Here is an 18569-nt window from a genome sequence, read left to right on the forward strand (position 1 = left end):
CTTTGTGAGGCCAAACCTTCAACAATTTTTTTCAAATCACCACCTCCCGCGCATGAACCATCTGTAGCAGCATAGAAGATGCATGAGATGTAGCTGCGGGAGCATGGGAGTTGAAAAATCGACTATCATTACTAAAGATTTAATTGGTACAATACTCAGACTACGACTTCATCTCACGACACCAAATTAGAGGATGCGGATCCAAAAGAATTCAGAGGTTAGGAAGGGGATTTTTTTCTTTTTTTCAAGAGATGGTACGGCTATGCACATGAATTTTCACACTTGTCAGGGATACCAGTGCGTTGCATTGCGGGATCACATCAAGGGGCCTCTTTGGCTGATGTGATGTTTTCAACTGTTTCGTTTCTTTTTCCTTTACTTATATTTTCCTTATCTCATTTCTTTTTTTTTTTTCTGTCATTTTCGTTTTCATTTCAATTTTTTTCTACCTTGGTTGCTTGCTGGAATGGCGACTCTTTTTTTGGGCTACGAATCTCCTGGAACGATGGGATACACGAGTCTTTCCAGTCTGGCGTTTTGGCTGTGGGGCACTTTTACTCAAAGGGATTTTTTCTTTCTCAGCATGGAATTGGTGCTGCGTCCATCCTCGCCAGCCTTTCATTACCCATTGCGGATGGAAGTAACTTGGGGCTTGATATCATCGGCACAAGTAGGTGGGATGGAAAAGATGGCAACTGTGCGGCTTTTTCGCTCTTGTTTAGTATTGTATAAATAGGCCTCATTTCGCGGTGACGATATACCCATTCGATAGCACTGTGAGTCTATTGATGAATACATGAAATTCATTCTCACCCACGTTTTCTCTCCTGTTCCCCCTTGTTGTGAGCTATATGTCTTGAAGCTCTTTTGAGTAGGTATGTTTATCGACAGAACACAATAGTGCATGGTCCCTGCCGATCACTGGGCCAGCTACTTTCACACGACTCATGGTACAGCAAGAGTTGCGAAGAGTAGTAGTTAAGGAGAGGTGGAAACCGGTAACAGAGCACACCTGGGCTTCTTACGACGACGATCCCGGCGAGGATGTCCCAAACAGGCGGGTGAGGTTTGGCGGAGGCGCCGAATCATATGTGATCACGGGCTTCTCTTGCGATTTTTCGTATTGACAGCCGACGGAATCGACACATAACGTGCGGGAGAAGCATTCGTCCCTGGGGAACTGGCAGCTGCCTAGCTTCGCGCTTACATGTAAGCTCTCTCTCGTTCCTCTCTCTGTCTATGGTATGTTTGCAAGCTAGAGCTGAATTTACCCTACGCGGAGGAAAAAAGTGGAAAAAGGAGAACATGCATACGCGATATGTAAGTGGAATGGAGCATGGATGGCGATGGACTGATTTGAAATTTTCTCTCCTTTTTCTAGCTTCTCTCCTTTTAGCAATCACCTGATAGCTAGCTATCATGGAGATTGTGTAAGGGATATCAGTTGAAGCTAATACTACTAGCAGGACTTGTTGACCAATATATGAAATTACTTGAGTGTATAATGATTTTTGGATGCATTGAGAAGAGCACGAGTTGTTCAGAGGACGATCATTTCCTCAACCTGGAATAGAACGCGCGTTTCAGAACCGAATATCATTGCTGGTTATGGGATAGGAGGGACCCAAGCAAATGTTGTCAAGACCGGACAAGCTTTGTGGGGTTTGAGAAAGTTGTTACTTGGCTACATTCCGCCAAGCCAAAAAATTGGAGATTATATGCAAGGGTGATGGGAATAGCAAATGGGTTGTATGGATGGGATATTGGACAAGAAAAGAGGTCCGTTTTTGGGGGCGGCATGGGGTTATCTGGCGGCTGAAGCGAAGCGAGGGTGGCGGATTTCTTTTCCGGAAACCCGTTGATCGCCTCTTCCGTTTTTGATAATACTAGGAACTTTGGGTGTGGTGGGTATAGCGAATTTTGTTTTTGTCTTCTTTATAGTACCTGCAAGTGTGTTTGAAAGAAGGTGTGGTGATATCGAGATACGGCGGTTGGACGGTGCCACGAGGACGCTGCTCTTTTTGAACGTGACGAGGAGGAGTGAAGAGAGGGGAAAAAAGAAAGAAAGACGGGACCAGATTTGTAAAGGATCGACAATGGCGTTTTATACTCTGTTTATGGAACGGCAGATGCTGCTGTTTGCAGATGCGCTGATTGTCAAGATACCTGGGTTCTACGGCTAGAAATGGGGTATGATGACTATGTATATCTCCCGTCCTTTGGGTTGGGGAGGAGAAATGCCTTTTCGGGTGGTGATATGCAGAGGAGAAGGCCAGAATTGGATTTAGGCAATGCTGCCCTTGAGGGCTGATGTAGTACATGCTGCATAGTCTAAACGGATATCGGCCAGAGAGAGGCTTTGCTTTTGCTGAGCCGCGGTAGGAACAGCACACACACACACACACACACACACACAACATTGGGGGGGCATATGATACTGCTGTTTACAGTGAAGGTGGGAGGAGCTACTACTAGTATAACCCAGATTATGTATGATGACGGGCATGAGCAGATGATGGTCCTGCGGTGAGAGGGAGTTGGTTCACAACTATTCTGGATGAGGATCGCGATGCCCCGTCTATTTTGATTTCAGCCGGTGATGGGAAGAGTTGGGCTTTTCTTTCGAACGTGCGTGGCGTTACGACGTTATGATGCGCTTTTAACAAACGTTATACGTTTTTTTTGGTATTGTGACGCCGTCTTCTCACGATGATGTGAGGTTAGCTCAGCCTCGAGGGCCCTGTTCAACACTAATACTAGGTGGTCCAGAGTAAAACAAAAAAAAAAATGTGCTGGGTCGAACCAAAGTTCCAAACGTTACTAGAAAACGAAAGAGAAAACAATGATGCCGTCACCGTTTTGAAAATCCGGTTACTGCCCTTTGAAAAACCAGCCACCATGAAGGTGGCGTTTGATATATGCACTTTATTTTTTTGGCGTGGCGTTTAGAGAATTTTCTTTGGTAGCGGGAATGGCAAAACGGAATTTCCTTTTTGGGGACTGTTAAGCGACGAGTTTTCTTATAGTACATTATAGTAACTTCTTTCTCTTCGCTCTCGGTGTTAATTGAAAAAATAAATAATCGGAGAATATATATAACTTTTCCCTTTCAATGGAAGGGGCTTTTTTTTTCCTTTGTTTATTTTCTTCGGGTTGGGTATTCTGTACAGCGGCCGATTACAGCGTATTCTCTCCAAGGAAGCACGCATCGGCGCACAGATTTGTCACCCGCATGAGTGTACCATTATAATGAATTGATACAAGACATCCATCACGGGAAATGCTATCAAATAGTTACAACCAGGGGGGGGACAGCAAGCTACCTACACACTGCAAGGTGCGCAAAGCATACTGCACTGGAATCAAAAGACAGGGCAAGGAGTATACAGTGTTTCTCCCAAAGGTGGTTGGTGTGGGCTACAACCTTGTTGGAGAAGCAAGTGAGCAGGGATCAGGGGGCGTGCGATTAAAACAAGCTTTCGTCGGCGGCCTGCTACTGTATACGCTGCATGTATACCAGGCCGAAAAAGGGGGCTATTTTGCAGGTTCTCGCACCCTGGCCGCGAGGTGACGTCTGGTGATGCCAAGTGATGAAGAGGTCTTGACCAGGTATCTTTAATCTTATTATCTTCTCGGAGGACATATTGGAGGATTATGTATATAGATGGCTTGTAAGCGAACAGCCGTTTTGCGGGCTTTTCTCATATCGAATTAGTGGCGTTGCTGCAGCGAGAGAGAGCTAGAAGCCGCTAAGCACCATGGCTGGCCACAAAAATTGAGGGCTACCACAGGTCCTATACTCGTACGTATATCATACGAGTATTCGCACGGCTACGAGGTCTCACTTGGGGACTTTGATAATGAAAAAGCCTCGTACTCGAAATTACTACCTTCTGTAAAGTGCTAGAGATTATCGGCAATGGCGCTCTCAGCTGCAACGGCTGCTACCTTTTGCCCTACTTGAAGAGGAACGTAGTGCTAAGGAATACGATGAAAATTCTCCGCTGCATGCCCCGAAAGGAAGGCGAAAACTTCTTGTTGCGTCTCCGGCTGTGACGAAATGAATGTCACTGGAAGAGGAGAATGGGCGGCCGGCCAAGGGTGTCATGGCACAAGTAAGGTATAAAGTAAACAGTGGTAGGTATAGTAGGTTATTGTATGTATGTATGTACACATTACTTGGGCCAATCTACGGGTTACTAGCATCACCCTTGTCGAAAGGCTGAGAAAGAACTGGGTACGGCGAGATTTGAAGTAAAACGTTAAGAGAATCAAGCATTTAACGGAGTGTGGGCCTAAAAAGCTTCTTTCGTTGCCTCCCGCTTTGACCAGGACAGAAAAGACGCGGAAATGGTTGAATAGCTGATACAACCTTCCTGTCTGGGCGGTTTACGATGCTTGCACATATAGCGCTGATAATGATTACTTGTACATTAGTACTAATGTATGTAGATTAATACCTACTTAGGTAGGGAGGTTCCATGAGTAAGCATGTATCTATGTATAGAGAAGATGTACATACAAGTAAGTGCTAGCAGCGACTCTCTCCATCTTTTTTTTTTTTTTTTCCCTTTAGTGGATGATGGCCAATTATACACCGACAGTTTCCGTTTTCATTGTTTTTAGTGCTGCTTTTTTTTTTTTCTTTTCTCTTACCCAAGATTTTTTCTTAAAGCCGTGCTACCGCGAAAGGGGAAGTGGGAATTTTAAAAAAAAAAAAACGGGGGAAGCCAAATCAGGGGAGGGGGCAAGGCGGTGGTTTTTTTTCCCTTTCCCTTTGTTCAGGGGATGAGCATAATAAGATGCATCGGATCGCATCGGATCGTCGTTATCCATCTGGGTTAATGCGGTTATTTGCTGTCTGGTTTGCTGCTGGCGGCCTGTTTGCGGTTAGTATTATATTAGAGGGGAGGGGGTGGAAGAAACGAGGAAATAGCTTAAATGGTTTAAAGAGAAAACAAAAACACGAGCTGGTTGATGCCGAGGCACGGTGGGCCTTTTTCTTTTTCTTTTTGATATCGTGTTTCTAGCAGGCATTTTAACCGCTGTACATGTACAATAACACCAACTACAGCAATATACTAATGCATTTCTCCGTCGTCTCTGTGGATGCCTCTTCTCAAATCCCTTTAACAAAAAGTAGCGTATACGTGGTACTTCTCCACAAGATAACGGGACACCACAAAGAAGCAAGGAGCAAATGAGAAAAACGGCTCTCCAAAAAATCAAAATAAAAAACCGGATTTTCATCCAGTTGGAAGTTGGGCATCTCCTCTAACCTTTTTTTTTTTTTTTTTTTGTTCCTTCTCTGGCCCTCACTAGCAGCCCAAAGCAGGACAGCATCCAAACACAGAAGGTGCGCCTTGTGGTGCTTCTTTCCCTGCCGAAAGGATGTGGATGGAGCAATTGACGTCAGCGGCTGCGGCACAAGGGTCTCTGCATGCGCGCTAAGGCGACCCCACATAGTATGGACCCCGAAACGTCATTCTATGGCGCCGTCATTGGGCGGTTTTCTTCATTGCAGGATTGCGCTTCGCTGGGGGACGCATCTCGCTGCGGGTCTCGGAAAGACTTTTGTGTGTGCTTGGTTGTGAGCGGCGCTGAGGATTGCGGTTTGTCTTGTTCTATGAGAAAAATAGGTACCAAGAATTTACAGCTACCACGATGCTATACAGTACATGCTTGAGGGCGTGGTGTGTATGGCATAGCACAGTGCTGTAAATCTGCAGGATGCATGAATCTCTACACTCCCCCCTCCCGTCCCAGCTCTCGGAACGCCCTTTCTTTTTCAATTAAGATACCTGCTAGCTTCCCCTTTATGCATTTCAGATCTGCCTGTCTTATGCGCTGGCCGATGCGGCTGCGAAACCGCCCCTCGTAGGATATTACAAAAATTAAACCCGTATATTAAATATGTGACAGCGCACATGCACTGTGTCCGCGCGCCGTCCAGCTAAGCAGATTCCCGAAAACGTGCCAACAAAGTATCGCAAGTACCTGCGGGGCCTGCGCACAGTGCGACCCTGAAGAAGCCCCAGATGGAGAGGTACATGCGCTACAAGCTGGAGTGCGGTACTTCCTAACTTTGCGAGTTGCACAGCTCCACCAGAGCTCCAGCGCAGGCAGACAGGCACTGGCATGCGCTGTATTTTCCCAGTGCCACAGCGCCTGCTGGGCCCGCTAGCCAGCCGGCTCAGTCCCCCTAGCGAAGGCGTCTCGTCTGGATGGAGAAGTCGAAGCCAACGATATACTGTAGTTTGGCAGAGTCGCAGGTTTCTTTTAGCTCAAACGGCGCCTCTCCCATGTGCCAGGGCGTTGCCACTGACGCGTCCAGTCTTGGCGGGTTGTCACTACGCTTTCAGGCGTTTATGCTGGTTTAGTACGAGGCGGGTAGAAGCCACGCACTCAGTGGCTGTTCAAGCCATTTCGCTTCGTTCCTTGTTGCTACGGATTCAACTGGCTGTGCGTTTTTTTTTTTTAACCTGGTAACCAATCAACCCACCCGATGATTGTGTGGCGCCGTTTCGAAGGTTTCGAAAACGTGCTCGAAGAAAAAAGAGGGCATTCTTGTAGTTTGTCCCTCTCATCCACAAGGGTAACGAACGACTCAGTACAATTGCTTTTGATATTGTGACGGTGGGTTGTGTATACAAAGAAAAAAAACGTTATTTTATTTTATTTTATTTATTTTATCTTTTTTATCTTAATTTTTTGTCTTCTTTCTTTTCGGCTGAATTTCCCGCTCCCTTGTCCCAAGCCGCCACCCATCATTTGCTCGTTTCATAATAAGACAAAGATGGAATCGGCGAGCGCTTTGATACACAAGCGCACACTGTATTGGACAGTATGTCGTATTTTTTCAACGACACAGTGCAGCATTCCAAAGAATATTCCAAAACATAGGACATCTTCTTGCTCTCTTCTGTTTTGGAACCTGCAGTGATTGATTATCCTCGGTTGTTTTGGTGCAGATACATGCACATACTACTCTGTAGATTGCGTGGCCCGTCCCTCGGTACCGTTTAATCTTCTCCATGGCGGCTAAAAATAAAATCTGTAACACGCCAAGCATGGGGACTGCTTGCCCGTATTTTTGCTATTTTCGCACCACTCGTCGCATGCGTAATTACATTTGGTTTGAAATAGCTCTGCTTTGTCAATTACCGTGTTAGAGTGCCGTCGTTGGTGCAATAATCTTCCTGGCAATGGTGTCTTAATTGTTTAGCCGTGCATTGTTGCTGCCTCCTTTATGGCAACTATTTACTTTTGGTGAAGACAAGAACTAGTCTATGCTTACTTTGTCTGATCAACCTCGCCCTCCTCCCCTTTTGACAGCATTGTTGAGACAAGAATAACCTGATTTTCCACAATCATCGTCCGAGCGAGTCTTACCAACAGGTCAGAGGTCTGTATCATCTCCATCTTTGCTTTGTGTCTCGTATCAGAAAAAGTGGGCATCGCAACGTTCCGCTATTAGCACCACTTCTCTTGTCACATTTTAGAAAGCCTACATGCATGCATGCTTCCATACACACACTTCTCTCGTGTAGATATCTATCTCTCTGGTCTCGTTTCTTACTAAGAATCGAAATTCCCAAGTTCCCGTCTACATTATAAGCGGAAATATACCCCATATTAACCAGTCAGTCCCGGACTCGGCGCGCCTCCCATGACCCCTGCTCTTTTTTCTTTCCTTTTTTTTTTTTTTTTCCTTTCTAAAACTGCTTCGCCCCTTTCGGTAGGTCCGGGGCGCACCCGTATCTAGGAACCAAATTGGAAGATACAGGCCCAGACAAGGCACTCCCCTGGCTAGAGCAGAAAATAATATGTCGCTGTTTGATGACAGCCGGAGATATTCGCACAGGCGGCCGACGAGCGGCTTCAAATCTGCACTACTATCTAGCAAACACCCTAGCTGGCTGACACCGTTAGATCTCACCAGGGTTGATCCTTCTTCTTCTTCTTTTTTCATTCTTCATCACCTTGCAAAGTGCGGAACTAGGATTGAAGCATCATCCCTCCCCTGGCAAAAATAACATGGGTTGGAAAAAAGAAGACTTGAGGAGACCCGCCAGCATAAGCTTTCTAGAATTGAAGTAATCATATAATATCGTGGAGGTGTACTTGATGTATTGCCGTGGAGATAAATTACCAAGTATATTGCCGCAGCTACTACTATTGCCCAGAGAGGCAGATGGGCATCAAATCCCGGGCTTAGCCATCTTGTTTGAGATTACCATCCGCTTTTGGCTAATTGATTAATCTATATAGGTACTCCTCTCCAGTCTCTTCAAGTGTTTCCATACTTAGCCTCGATGTTAGTAGGTTGGCTAACGTAAAGTCGTCTCAGGTGATGCACATGAAATGAAGATGCTTGGCGCCAGCGATAATGAAACCACAATGATATCTCAAGTGACACGTGAAGAAATTACTTGGAGAAAATACGATGGCTCTTGCAACGTAGTAACTGCCACAGGTGAACATAAGTCTTGGAGGCCTATTCAAATGGCGTCATTTCATCCCTTTCACTTCATCTCGGTCATTTTAACAACTGCCAAGCAATTTATCATTTTAGCGGTACAAACAGTAAATCAAGAATATACAAGTATGTCAGTTCTATTTCCGTAGTCAACTCGGAAAGATGTAGGGGTTTTCCTTGGCTTTGTGCCGGAAAATGATGCAAGCTACATACTTCTCTCACGCGTAGACTGGCATTGATACTCTACAAGGAGATCAAGATACTCTTTGAAATTACTATAGGAATAGTTGGGGCTATCTTGGTGTAGTTTCGTCAACAGAATGCGAGTTTAGACTGTTTGATGATGGTTTATAAGGAGGCGCCCGTAAAGCGAAACGAGAGTTGACATTACGCCGCCTTCTCCATTGAGTACTCGCATGCGTACAACTTCTGCAAACTTAGAGATAGTTGTGGTATTTCAAACTCTAGCCATGTCTTACTCCATATATATGTACTCCTAATAGCCTTAAATCTTATCATTTCGATCTAAGAACCCTTCAAAAAAGTTGCAATAAAAGTCCATGCCATCGCTACTTTTGCCGAATAGAAGAATGATGGAAATGGATGTAACAAGTCTACGGGTCAAATCGTATTATAAACTCGAGTATTCATTTCAAACATCCGAATAACATCGTTCTTTCAACACCTCTCGCGAGACGCATTATTATTTAATAATTCTATTCATTGTCAACCAAATCTCATCTTCGCTCACATTATGCGGCTCCTATTCTATCCCTCCCCGTGACAAAATCTCACAGATGGCCTGGTTGATGGGCCATCTTCCATCGTCCCCAATTTAACGATAACTACCCATCGCTTCCCTAAGTTGAGGGGAAAAAAAGATTCAACTTTCCTCGTAGCTCCATTCCAAGATAAGAGGAGTAAAACGCAAGATGACACGATATCAAACCGCAACAATCTTTGTGTCGAAGACTGTCTGAAATTTATTATACATAGAAAGAGTAAAATTTGTAAAAGAGAGTCAAGGAATATAATAACGTGGAAAGAATCCAGGTAATAAAGTCGGACGCAAGAAGCGCCTATGTGGGAGAAATGAAGGGGAAAAGCAGACGGGTTAAAAACAATTAACCAATGGTCATAACGTCGTAAATGTGAGAATAAAAGTTTTTCTTTATAAAGGCGTGAGAAATTAATGAGGGTCTTTTGCGTGAGGTAAACGTTGGCGGTAGATTATTTTATAGTAATCATATACCGTCAAGCGTTTTCTTCGCATTCAGAGAGCCATTAGGAGGTATGGCAGCCCTCTGAGTTGCCCTTTCTCCCTTCGTCCTTTTGGACATTCTCTTTCTTTTTATAAGTCCTTTTGACGTATTCTCAACTCCTATCCAAACGCCAGACACTGAATCAGGATTGTAGGCTGAAAAAAAAAAAATTCGCTTCTGAGCAATTTTTGCCTCATACGTGCGGGGCTTCGCCAGGTCGGCTTCTCTCGAGTTGCTCGAGCAGTTCGCGCGGAGGCACCCGCTGAATGCCGCTTCCACGATCATACATGGATGTGGGTGCTGGCGTGTATCCTTCGCGCTTCTTGCGTATCCGATCAAGAATGATTCCTGAAGCGACTAGGATAAGAATGAGTGCTAGTGCGATGGCGAGGCCGATGAGAACGACGAAAACAAGCGCCAAGTGTTTAGCTGTTGAGTAAAGTATTAGCAAAGAACAATCAACTTTAAATTATGCCACATGTAAATGACAAGAGAAGAGAAAATGAACATACTGCTAGATGTAAAGAAGTTATCTTTTTGCGAAAATATCCTGGCAATGCTTCCAGCTCCAGTATCGGTGCTGGTTAGAGCAAAAGGAAGGTAGGCGGTGCCGTTGTAAATGACGGCCGAAGCCATTCCAACATTGGCAAAGGGTATAGAGCCAGTGAGCATCAAAACTTGCTTGTCGTCAAGAAGATTCGATGAAGCATGAGCTTTGGTTACTGTAAAAATCTGCAGACTTTGGATAACACTGCCCTGAGGAGGTGGCACTTCAGGGCTCTGCCATTGTTTGCCGTCATACTTCATGATAAAGGCGGACCCATTCGGCGAGTTGCCTGAGACCCAGATCTGGCTATTGTCGTTTGAGCCGGCTGTAATGGCATTGACAGGGCCGGGGATCTGAGTAGCGCCTGCAAAGTCCGTCCAGGACTGTTGATCGGCATCGTAAAGGGCAAGGAATCTTGTGTTGGTTCCGTTGGTACGAAGATCACCACCAGCAATCAACTGAGTTTTGCTGTGCCACAGAAAGCTGCTAACCCGCCCAGCCAAAGTGGTACCGGGCCTTGACCATTGAGCAGTGTTGGTATCATACGTACAAACACCAGGGCAGTCCAACGCACCCGCATTCTCAAACGAGCCGCCGGCGTAGACCTCTGCAGTACCAGGCCTAACGCTGACGACAGAGACTGTGTGGTTCCCGCCCAGCAGTGACGCAGGTTGTTGCTTGGAAAAAGACTTGGATTCAATATCGTAAGCGATGAGTCCACCAACACTGCTGCCGTCGACAGTACCGGTGATGTTGCCACCAGCGTAAAGGACGCTTCCAAGAAGAGCAACGGAGGTGAATACCGACTCAGAAGATATTCCGGATCCGAGTCCGCTAATGGTGCCATTGTTTGTGCCATCGATGAGCACTAGGTTATTAATGGTAGAGCCGTTGGGGGATCGAGCTGAGAAGTGGCCTGCGAGAACTGTAATGTTGCTGCTGTTTCCGGTATAGAACGTGCCTGTGAGAACACCTGATGTGGGTTCGGGAGAGAGATCACGTCGTCGCTTATTGCTCGACGATTGCACTCCAGGCTGAATGTTCACTGGGAACTGGCCAAGGCCCTCATCAGACAGGGTGACAGCGCCACTTGCTCCTAGTTGCGAAGACTCCATGGAGCCTGCAAAGAGAGAATTGCCGGTGGTAAGGTTCAGTTGAGAAGCTGTGAGCATGCCGCCAAAGTCGGGGTTCGCGCCTTGTAGATTCTGCAGCCAGTTCCCTTCGGATAACATCCACACCGCAAAGCCGTCAACAGGCACCGCCTCAAATCTGCCAAAAGCCTCACATTCAGAGAAGGAGCCCGTCAAGGCGATGGCATTTTCCGTAACGCTGCTAATATTGACTTGGAATGCCACAACCTGCTCGACTCTACCGTTCACGCCTGCACCCAGTGGGTTCCAAGCCTGGCTCTTGGTGTCATATATGGCCACATGGTTGAGGCCGCTCTTCCCCTTGGACCGCAAGTTCGTAAAGTCTCCTCCCACAAATAAATGCGTGTCTTGAAGGTACATGTCCAGCACTTGGCCATTGAGACCTCCATTGATATCCATAATTTTACCATTGGTATCGATGGCGACGAAATTCTGGTGCGCATCTGAAGTGAAGTTACCGCCGATATAGGTGACGTCTCCCGATGTTGCCAAGGAATTAACGCCGGTATTCTGATCGAAGCTTGCGCCAAGTTGGTTGAACGGAGAATCGTCCAGGCTGTCCGCACTAATCTTTGTTTTGCTCGGATCGAAGTCGAAGAGACCGTTGAGGTTCCCGGTCGAGTTAAGAAGGGTGAACCCAACCTTTTGAGCTACAAAGGTCATTTCGCTCAAATCTTGTCCGTCGAGGGGGGTAAGCGTGACTTTTGGCTTGAAGGTATCTGAGGTCTTTTCAATGTAACCGAAATAGATTTGATCATATTTGTCAAAGTTATTGGTTTGGAAGATTGAAGTAGTGAATTCTGATTGAATAGTGCCAGTCGACATGAGGCCGGTAATGTTAACACGACCTCTGGTCTGGCACGAGCCATCAGGTATGCAGCCAGGGGTATACATGTTGACGGAGTAGTTACCAGATTCGATAATGTTGGGCACGAAAACAACGGATGCAGATTTCGAGGTGATGGGGCTGGAAAGCTGTGCTGTCAGATATTTTGAATCACTTTGTAAAGAAGCTGACTGCGTCCAAGGGCCTGTAGCTGTGGCGCTGGAAGGGAAACTGGTGTTGCAGGACGGCTCGTTGAAAGAATTGATAGCGTAAGAGAAGATGTTATCTTCAAATAATTGGATGCTGTTGAGGCCGGCTCCTTTTCCGTACCACGCTGAAATATCAATCTGGAAAGAGTTCATGCCAATTCTATTAACAAAATGAAAGTCTTGAAATTTCACTTTGGGGTCGTTGCTTAGCGGGCACTGGCTTGTACAGCTGGAGTTTTTGCCCGTGGCAGGATCGATGTAGGTAAAGTTCATGATACCGTCGAGTGGTAAGGCGACGAAGCGGAATGTTTTCGTACCCCGTCCATCTTGATGCGTGTTCCAAAGCCGCAGCTTTGTGGGCTCAAAGCCAAAGTCGAAATTCGCCTGCCAAGTGCCAGGTGTCTCGTCTTGCAGCAACCAAGTCTTACCTGAGCCGCTAGACCCATCAGAACAGACAACACTCTTGGGGTTGTCGAAACCTTTGGTGGTTGCGGTATTCTCGGCCGAGATATTTGCAGTGGACAGGTTGATAGCCTGGCCATCAAGCTTGTTTGGCGCAGTGACATTGCCTAGACCAGTGAAGCTTCCGCCGAAAATAACATGACCATTGCTTGCTTTTGTAATGGAGCTCACGGGGGCATTGAAGCCGGCAAAGGGAAGATTCGTCCAGCCGCCGTCCACTTTCCACGCAATGGCATTTGTCGAATTCCCCCCTTTGAGATTTCCACCAATATACACAATTCCCTTGGAATCATCACACAAGAGAGCGTTGACTTCGCCTTCCAGTCCCACGAGTGGAGTAAAACTTGTTGTGTTCGCATTGTAGATGGCGATGGCCGTTGACTTGATGCCGTCCAAGCTCGTAAAATTACCACCAAGCACCACGCCCTCGGCGCCATCTTTGAGTGTTATTGAGCACATGGCCAGTATCGACGCGTCGGTTGCGGCGATGGGAGCGAGGACGCCATTTGGCGTTTGTGTGAGCAGGTATTCGCTGCCATTTGTGCTCAAGGGTTGTGCGATCTGCTCCTGGAACTGATAGAGTGAGATTCCGTTGAAGTCTCCAGCAATGCCTATGCTCCCCAGCTGTGAGAAATCGAGATTTGCGGCAGGAGCTGCAGTAATATTAAAGGCGGACGTGATTGAGGGAGCAAACATTGCCAGAGACGCAACAGCTGAGCTTATCAGCCGAGGGCGTCGCGCCGGTCGGCGTCGTTGTGATGATAATCGCATGTTGATCTACCGCGGCGCGCTAGGGGGAGAAACCGAATCGATAGAAGGACGAAGGGGGGGCGTAAAGTCGCAGGTTCCGGGCGACAGACGGCGCGAACGATGATCGAGACGTCGGTATCGATGGATTGCGAATGAGCATTTGGGGTGCAGAGAGGCTGGAGTGGATTGAGGCTATCGCATCACGACTTGTTCGATGTATCTATGCTCGACCGATTGTGGAATGAAGTAATGGATTGCGACGAAATCGACGAGGCTGAAGCCGAATTATACTATAGAAAAAAGATCGGGTATCGGAGGGAAAAAACGAGTATAACAATTAATTTCAAGCCGAATCAGCAGGGCCGGGTATCCTGTATAGTAAATGCTCTAGCAGTATCTCGTCGCCGGCGATGAGTGATGATGGACTGAATTTTTGATGGAGCGAAGGCGAAGAGGCTGGTTGGGCAGGCAGAGGCATGAAAAGCACCAAGAATGCGGGAAATTGCTGGCCGCCGCTGTTATGGAGCAGCTGGAGGGGGGTTTAGCCTTATAAGGTTAGTGGCATTGGGCGGCGACAATAAAGTGGCTTCAGGGCGGTTTTTAGCCTTTAGGTGCTATAAAATAGCACCAGGAACCGTCTCTTTTTTTCTGCCTTTCTGCTTTGGGCTGGACCTGAGGCTGCGCAGCGATTCTCTGCGATAACGCAGCAAAATCAATGAATGGATGAAAAAGTGACAAAAATGTCAATGTTGGGCGGTGTGGTGGGCCGGAAGCGAAGCGAGATTGTGCTCGACGAGATTGTCCTGGTCTGACTGAGTACAGCGTGAGCGAGGCTTAGTCTGCGGTGACCGCGTGTGCGAGATCGTAAAAGCTTCGAGTAATACTACGGCAAGGTACGGCGTGGTGCAACAGTCCGAATCTTCGCTGGTGAGTGAGATGCCGAGGCCAATCAGGCGCTCGCTTTGTGTGGCAGTGCGTCGTGCAGAGTATCACTGAAGTTGAGTGCTTCGTGATTGATGAAGCGAATGCAGGTACGAGCACTATCGTGAGATGAAAATGTGGGTATACGAAGTATTACAGGGGGAGCAAAAAAGGAATGGCAGAAGCTCTATCGGTGAGCTTCAAAACAAGCAATAAACAATCAAAAAGATGGACGATAGCCCTCAGCTTCGTGAACGGCAGCGCTTTTGTGTTGTTCCCTCGGAAGAGAGAGAGAGAGAGGCAAAAACCACAGGCGGAGAGATACCCCTGGCGGCATCTGTGATTGCGAGATGCATCGGAGCACGGTTCTGCCTACGGCTCGCTGTGCCGCCCTGCGTTCCTATTTGCGGGATGCTTCGTTCATATCATGCCAGGGGCACAAAGCGTCGGTCCACTCTTGCTTGGCCCCGGAATCCCCCCCAAAAAAAGACGAAACGCAGTTTACCAATGGGGGTTGATGTGAAGCTTTGTTTTATTTAGGCACTGCTGCTTAGCTGTTGAAACTAGCCGTAAAAACACACGATAGTTTGGCAGATAGACTACTAATTTTGAGCTGACACGGCACCATGAACATAAAGGAAGTTTCCTCCTTGGGGATGAGTAGTGGATAAACTGGTCTGCGGAAGACAGCCGAAAATAGTCGTAGCACTCGCCGGGATCGCCAGATGCCCTTGATAGAAAATGCTATGATTATAAGCGCACAGCTATCAAACTCATCACACCCGCCTTCGCTTCTGCGCCCTTGCTGTTGGCCAAAGCTCAGAAGCTATGGCTACCTCCATCGTGTGCCCATGTCACCGTTGGCTGTCCGTCCATATCTTGGCTTTTCTGTTTGCTGTTGCAAAGCCAAGTCTGTGCATGCCGCTGCGTTAGCACCCAGCCGTCCATCATACCATACGATGACAGCTCAGATCTGTTTATGCTCTGTGGATTAGTTTCGGTGCTGTCTCACATCGTCCTGCCTGATTGTCAATGGAGAGATTGCTTGGCTTTGAATTCCAGCCTCGGCGATTGGCATACAAGTGAAATGTATATCGTACCTATGAAAGCATCGTGGCTATAGGAAGTTCAAGCATGGGGTAGACCAAACACTCGAAACACCCGTTGCCGCAGACTCAATCTATAGATAGATGACCCAAAACAAACAAATGTGTGCTATGACAACCAACCAGTGAGACCTCAGTCATTTCTGCGGAATACAAAGTACTTACCATCGCAATGGCCTACGCTTTGCCTTGCTGCGACGCCCACCTTGTCTTGTACTCCCTCGGACTCTCATAGGTCTTTGGATCCCCCGCCCACATTCCCTTGCGTTTTCTCCTTGCCTTGGCCTCAGCCTTCTCATATCGCTGCTTTAGCCCCCCAAACTCGCCGCCGCTCTTTGCCTCGTATACGGTGGCCAGTCCACTCTTGATCATCTCGAGTCCGACATTCCTGCGGAACAGAAACCTGCGGACGTAGACAGTGGCAACGATCCGTTCGTATTGATCTGTCTTGTAGATGTATGCGCGCACATTTCGGTGCAAGATGTAGTTTCGGAGCCACTGCAGGGCTTCGTCCGAGTAGGGTTGGGCTGGCTTTCCAAAGTGCGCTCCCTCTGGCGCATCAACCGCGGCAATGCGGATCGGTATCTATATATATGCCTCTAAGTTAGCAAATGCCCAAACATATTTGGTGAGAGGAGGGAAGAGAGAGAATCCTTACAGTCCGCCCTTTGAGCTCTTTCCTTGACTCAGGAACCTTTCTTAGCCACCCCCAGCCCACAGCTTTCCCACCAGGCGTGTGGAACAGATGGAAGTTGTCGCCATCGCCAACACTCGTTACTTTGCCGTATAAGCTCCGATTCCGAAAGAAATTCGGCCGTACATAAGCTGCTCCTGGAATTCGCCGCAAGTAATTCGCATATAGCTGCAGCGCGGCGAGGCCTACGAGAGAAAATCCAACCATGGGTGCCCATGCTTTGGCGGCTTCTAGAGGCCCAACCTCACTGCTCCTCAAGGAATCTGGCCATGAAACAGGCCTCTTCTTAGACTGGTCCTCATGATCCGTGCCTTTGCTGGGTGCTGAGGCTCCAAATGGCCATACCATTGTATTTGCGACCCGTAGGTCGGCTTGGCATCGAGAGTGTTTGGTTTAGGGTCCAAGTTTAGAGACCGAGCTGGTAGCTTGGGAAAATCGCTTTATAGTGGCATGTTCACTGTTACTGTGGCGCCCCAGACTACTTGTACGCTCTGCGCAGTGACATTAGACTGCCTGCGAAACAGCGGTACCCTAGACCGATCAGATTGATACAGCACCCTTGTTAAATTCAAGCATAAGAATATAATAAATAGTAAAGAAACTCAGAAATATTTATTTTTTTACGGAAAATTCCAGGGTTATGGGCTATATGGCTCCTATCATCAAATTCATTGCCTACAATTATGAACCTCACCACTCGCCGCCTCATCCATGTCAGAGGCCGCATCCGCTCAACAGATGATGCCCAATTCTAATTTGGCTAGATAGAGAGAGAAAAGTCTATGGATTGCGAGAGTCTCTTCAGCTGCTTTGCACCTTGAATGTCCTGCCGCTAGCCGTCTTCCTCTCTCGTTCTTCGTTATCAGGACGCGCACGACGCAGCACTTTATACACGTTAGCAAATACTCCGTCACTGTAATGACATATTGTATCAAACTCACCTTGCAGGAAGTCTGCGGTTCGCTTCCTCATTCGAGAGTGGATGTATGCCTTGGAAGCTTTGATGTGGTAGTGGAAGTTGTCTCGGAACGTCTGGATATGGGAGATGACGGCTGCCATTCTCTGGGGAGTCAGGTGCCTTGGGAAGAGAACTTCGGGCAAGTTAGTACAGTGAGTCTAATCAAATCTAGGACCTTCTTACCGAAAGTAACGTATCCGATTTCACCGGAGCCGGTGTCTCGCACTCCAGGAACGCCCTGCAGCTCAAGTGGGGGATCGTTTCTGAACAGCACCTGGGGTGCATTCTGAATAGCTCGTCTTCGGGCATCGACAAACTCCTGAATAAAGACCTTTCCGTACACTCTATCGGTTTCCTCTCGGAAGATGGTGCTGAAAATGACAGTGACACGATCGTGGCTGGCCTTTACATAAATGGCCTCCTCCTCTCGGTAGTGGATGGCTTTGACCTCTCCTCCCTCCATCACACCCTTGGGGGCCTCCTCTGAGCTAAATTTAGATGCCTCCTCTTTCAGCTTGTAGTGCTCTTCGTATGCTTGCTCGAACGGCGCAGCCATGGCATGGCGCTTCAGTAAGGCGAATTGCATTGCCAACGCGTCGCGTTCCTCTATATTCCAAAGTGAGCTCTCTGGTTCCGGGGCATTGTCGCTGGAGATTAAATCGGCCTACCCTTGGACTCTGGTAGGTTCTCTAGGTCAATCAGCACCGAGAAGTCGTAGCCAACTTCAGCCGGAACAACGTATTGTCCATATTCGCGTTGGAGAACCTGCTCAGCGCCATATTTGGCCAAGTCCTTGAAGCATCGAATCTGGAGGGACAGTAGAATCTTCGTCTTCACTTCAGGAGTCGAGATGTGGAACGTGACGCCGTCGAAGTCGGATACGGTCTGGTCGATGTGTACGGGCGGGGCACTGTGCCGCAGTCAGCTCGGCTCGTCTTGAGAAATTGGAATTGGGCTTGTGCATACCCCGAGAACCGTTCGGTAAGCACCGACTGAATGAGGGCGTTCTGGTAGTCGAGAAGAAGCATCGTGGCGGCTGGTGTCGTGGAATCTGCTGTGTCCTCTCCGGATCGTCCTGGAGCTTGGTTGACGACTCCGACCCCCGTGGTGGGGCTAAGCTACGTTGCTGAAGACGTCAAGCTGGGGGCAGCGCACCACGTGACGGAGCAAGCTAGAGCAGTAGCGCCACCCCAAGCCCATTATC

The 18569-nt window shown here is 47.7% G+C and overlaps 5 protein-coding genes across 5 annotated transcripts; 1 reads left to right on the forward strand and 4 right to left on the reverse strand.

Annotated features, from left to right (window-relative positions):
• Positions 1 to 1021: 1021 nt before the first annotated feature.
• TrAFT101_003823 (uncharacterized protein) lies at positions 1022 to 3643 on the reverse strand (the record flags this gene model as incomplete). Its single annotated transcript, XM_066127001.1, has 2 exons — positions 1022 to 1191; positions 3556 to 3643. The coding sequence occupies 2 exons, from the start codon at positions 3641 to 3643 to the stop codon at positions 1022 to 1024; spliced, it is 258 nt and encodes an 85-aa protein (XP_065983109.1).
• A 4099-nt stretch (positions 3644 to 7742) lies between these two features.
• On the forward strand, positions 7743 to 8379 carry TrAFT101_003824 (uncharacterized protein; the record flags this gene model as incomplete). Its single annotated transcript, XM_066127002.1, has 2 exons — positions 7743 to 8271; positions 8351 to 8379. A coding segment is annotated over one exon (294 nt), but the record flags the coding sequence as incomplete, so codon positions are not given.
• A 1555-nt stretch (positions 8380 to 9934) lies between these two features.
• TrAFT101_003825 (uncharacterized protein) lies at positions 9935 to 13707 on the reverse strand (the record flags this gene model as incomplete). Its single annotated transcript, XM_024898900.2, has 2 exons — positions 9935 to 10170; positions 10254 to 13707. The coding sequence occupies 2 exons, from the start codon at positions 13705 to 13707 to the stop codon at positions 9935 to 9937; spliced, it is 3690 nt and encodes a 1229-aa protein (XP_024766408.1).
• A 2183-nt stretch (positions 13708 to 15890) lies between these two features.
• Positions 15891 to 16755, reverse strand: LCL3 (putative endonuclease lcl3; the record flags this gene model as incomplete). Its single annotated transcript, XM_066127003.1, has 2 exons — positions 15891 to 16298; positions 16372 to 16755. 2 exons carry the CDS (start codon positions 16753 to 16755, stop codon positions 15891 to 15893), a joined length of 792 nt encoding a protein of 263 aa, XP_065983111.1.
• A 253-nt stretch (positions 16756 to 17008) lies between these two features.
• TrAFT101_003827 (uncharacterized protein) lies at positions 17009 to 18465 on the reverse strand. Its single transcript, XM_024909281.2, has 5 exons — positions 18332 to 18465; positions 18034 to 18275; positions 17549 to 17971; positions 17349 to 17498; positions 17009 to 17291 (listed from the first exon to the last, which is right to left on the reverse strand). The coding sequence occupies exons 1-5, from the start codon at positions 18391 to 18393 to the stop codon at positions 17209 to 17211; spliced, it is 960 nt and encodes a 319-aa protein (XP_024766407.2). The 5' UTR covers positions 18394 to 18465; the 3' UTR covers positions 17009 to 17208.
• Between the last annotated feature and the right edge of the window lie 104 nt (positions 18466 to 18569).

This window comes from Trichoderma asperellum, chromosome 2 (assembly GCF_020647865.1).
Source record: "Trichoderma asperellum chromosome 2, complete sequence".
Classification (NCBI taxonomy): domain Eukaryota; kingdom Fungi; phylum Ascomycota; class Sordariomycetes; order Hypocreales; family Hypocreaceae; genus Trichoderma; species Trichoderma asperellum.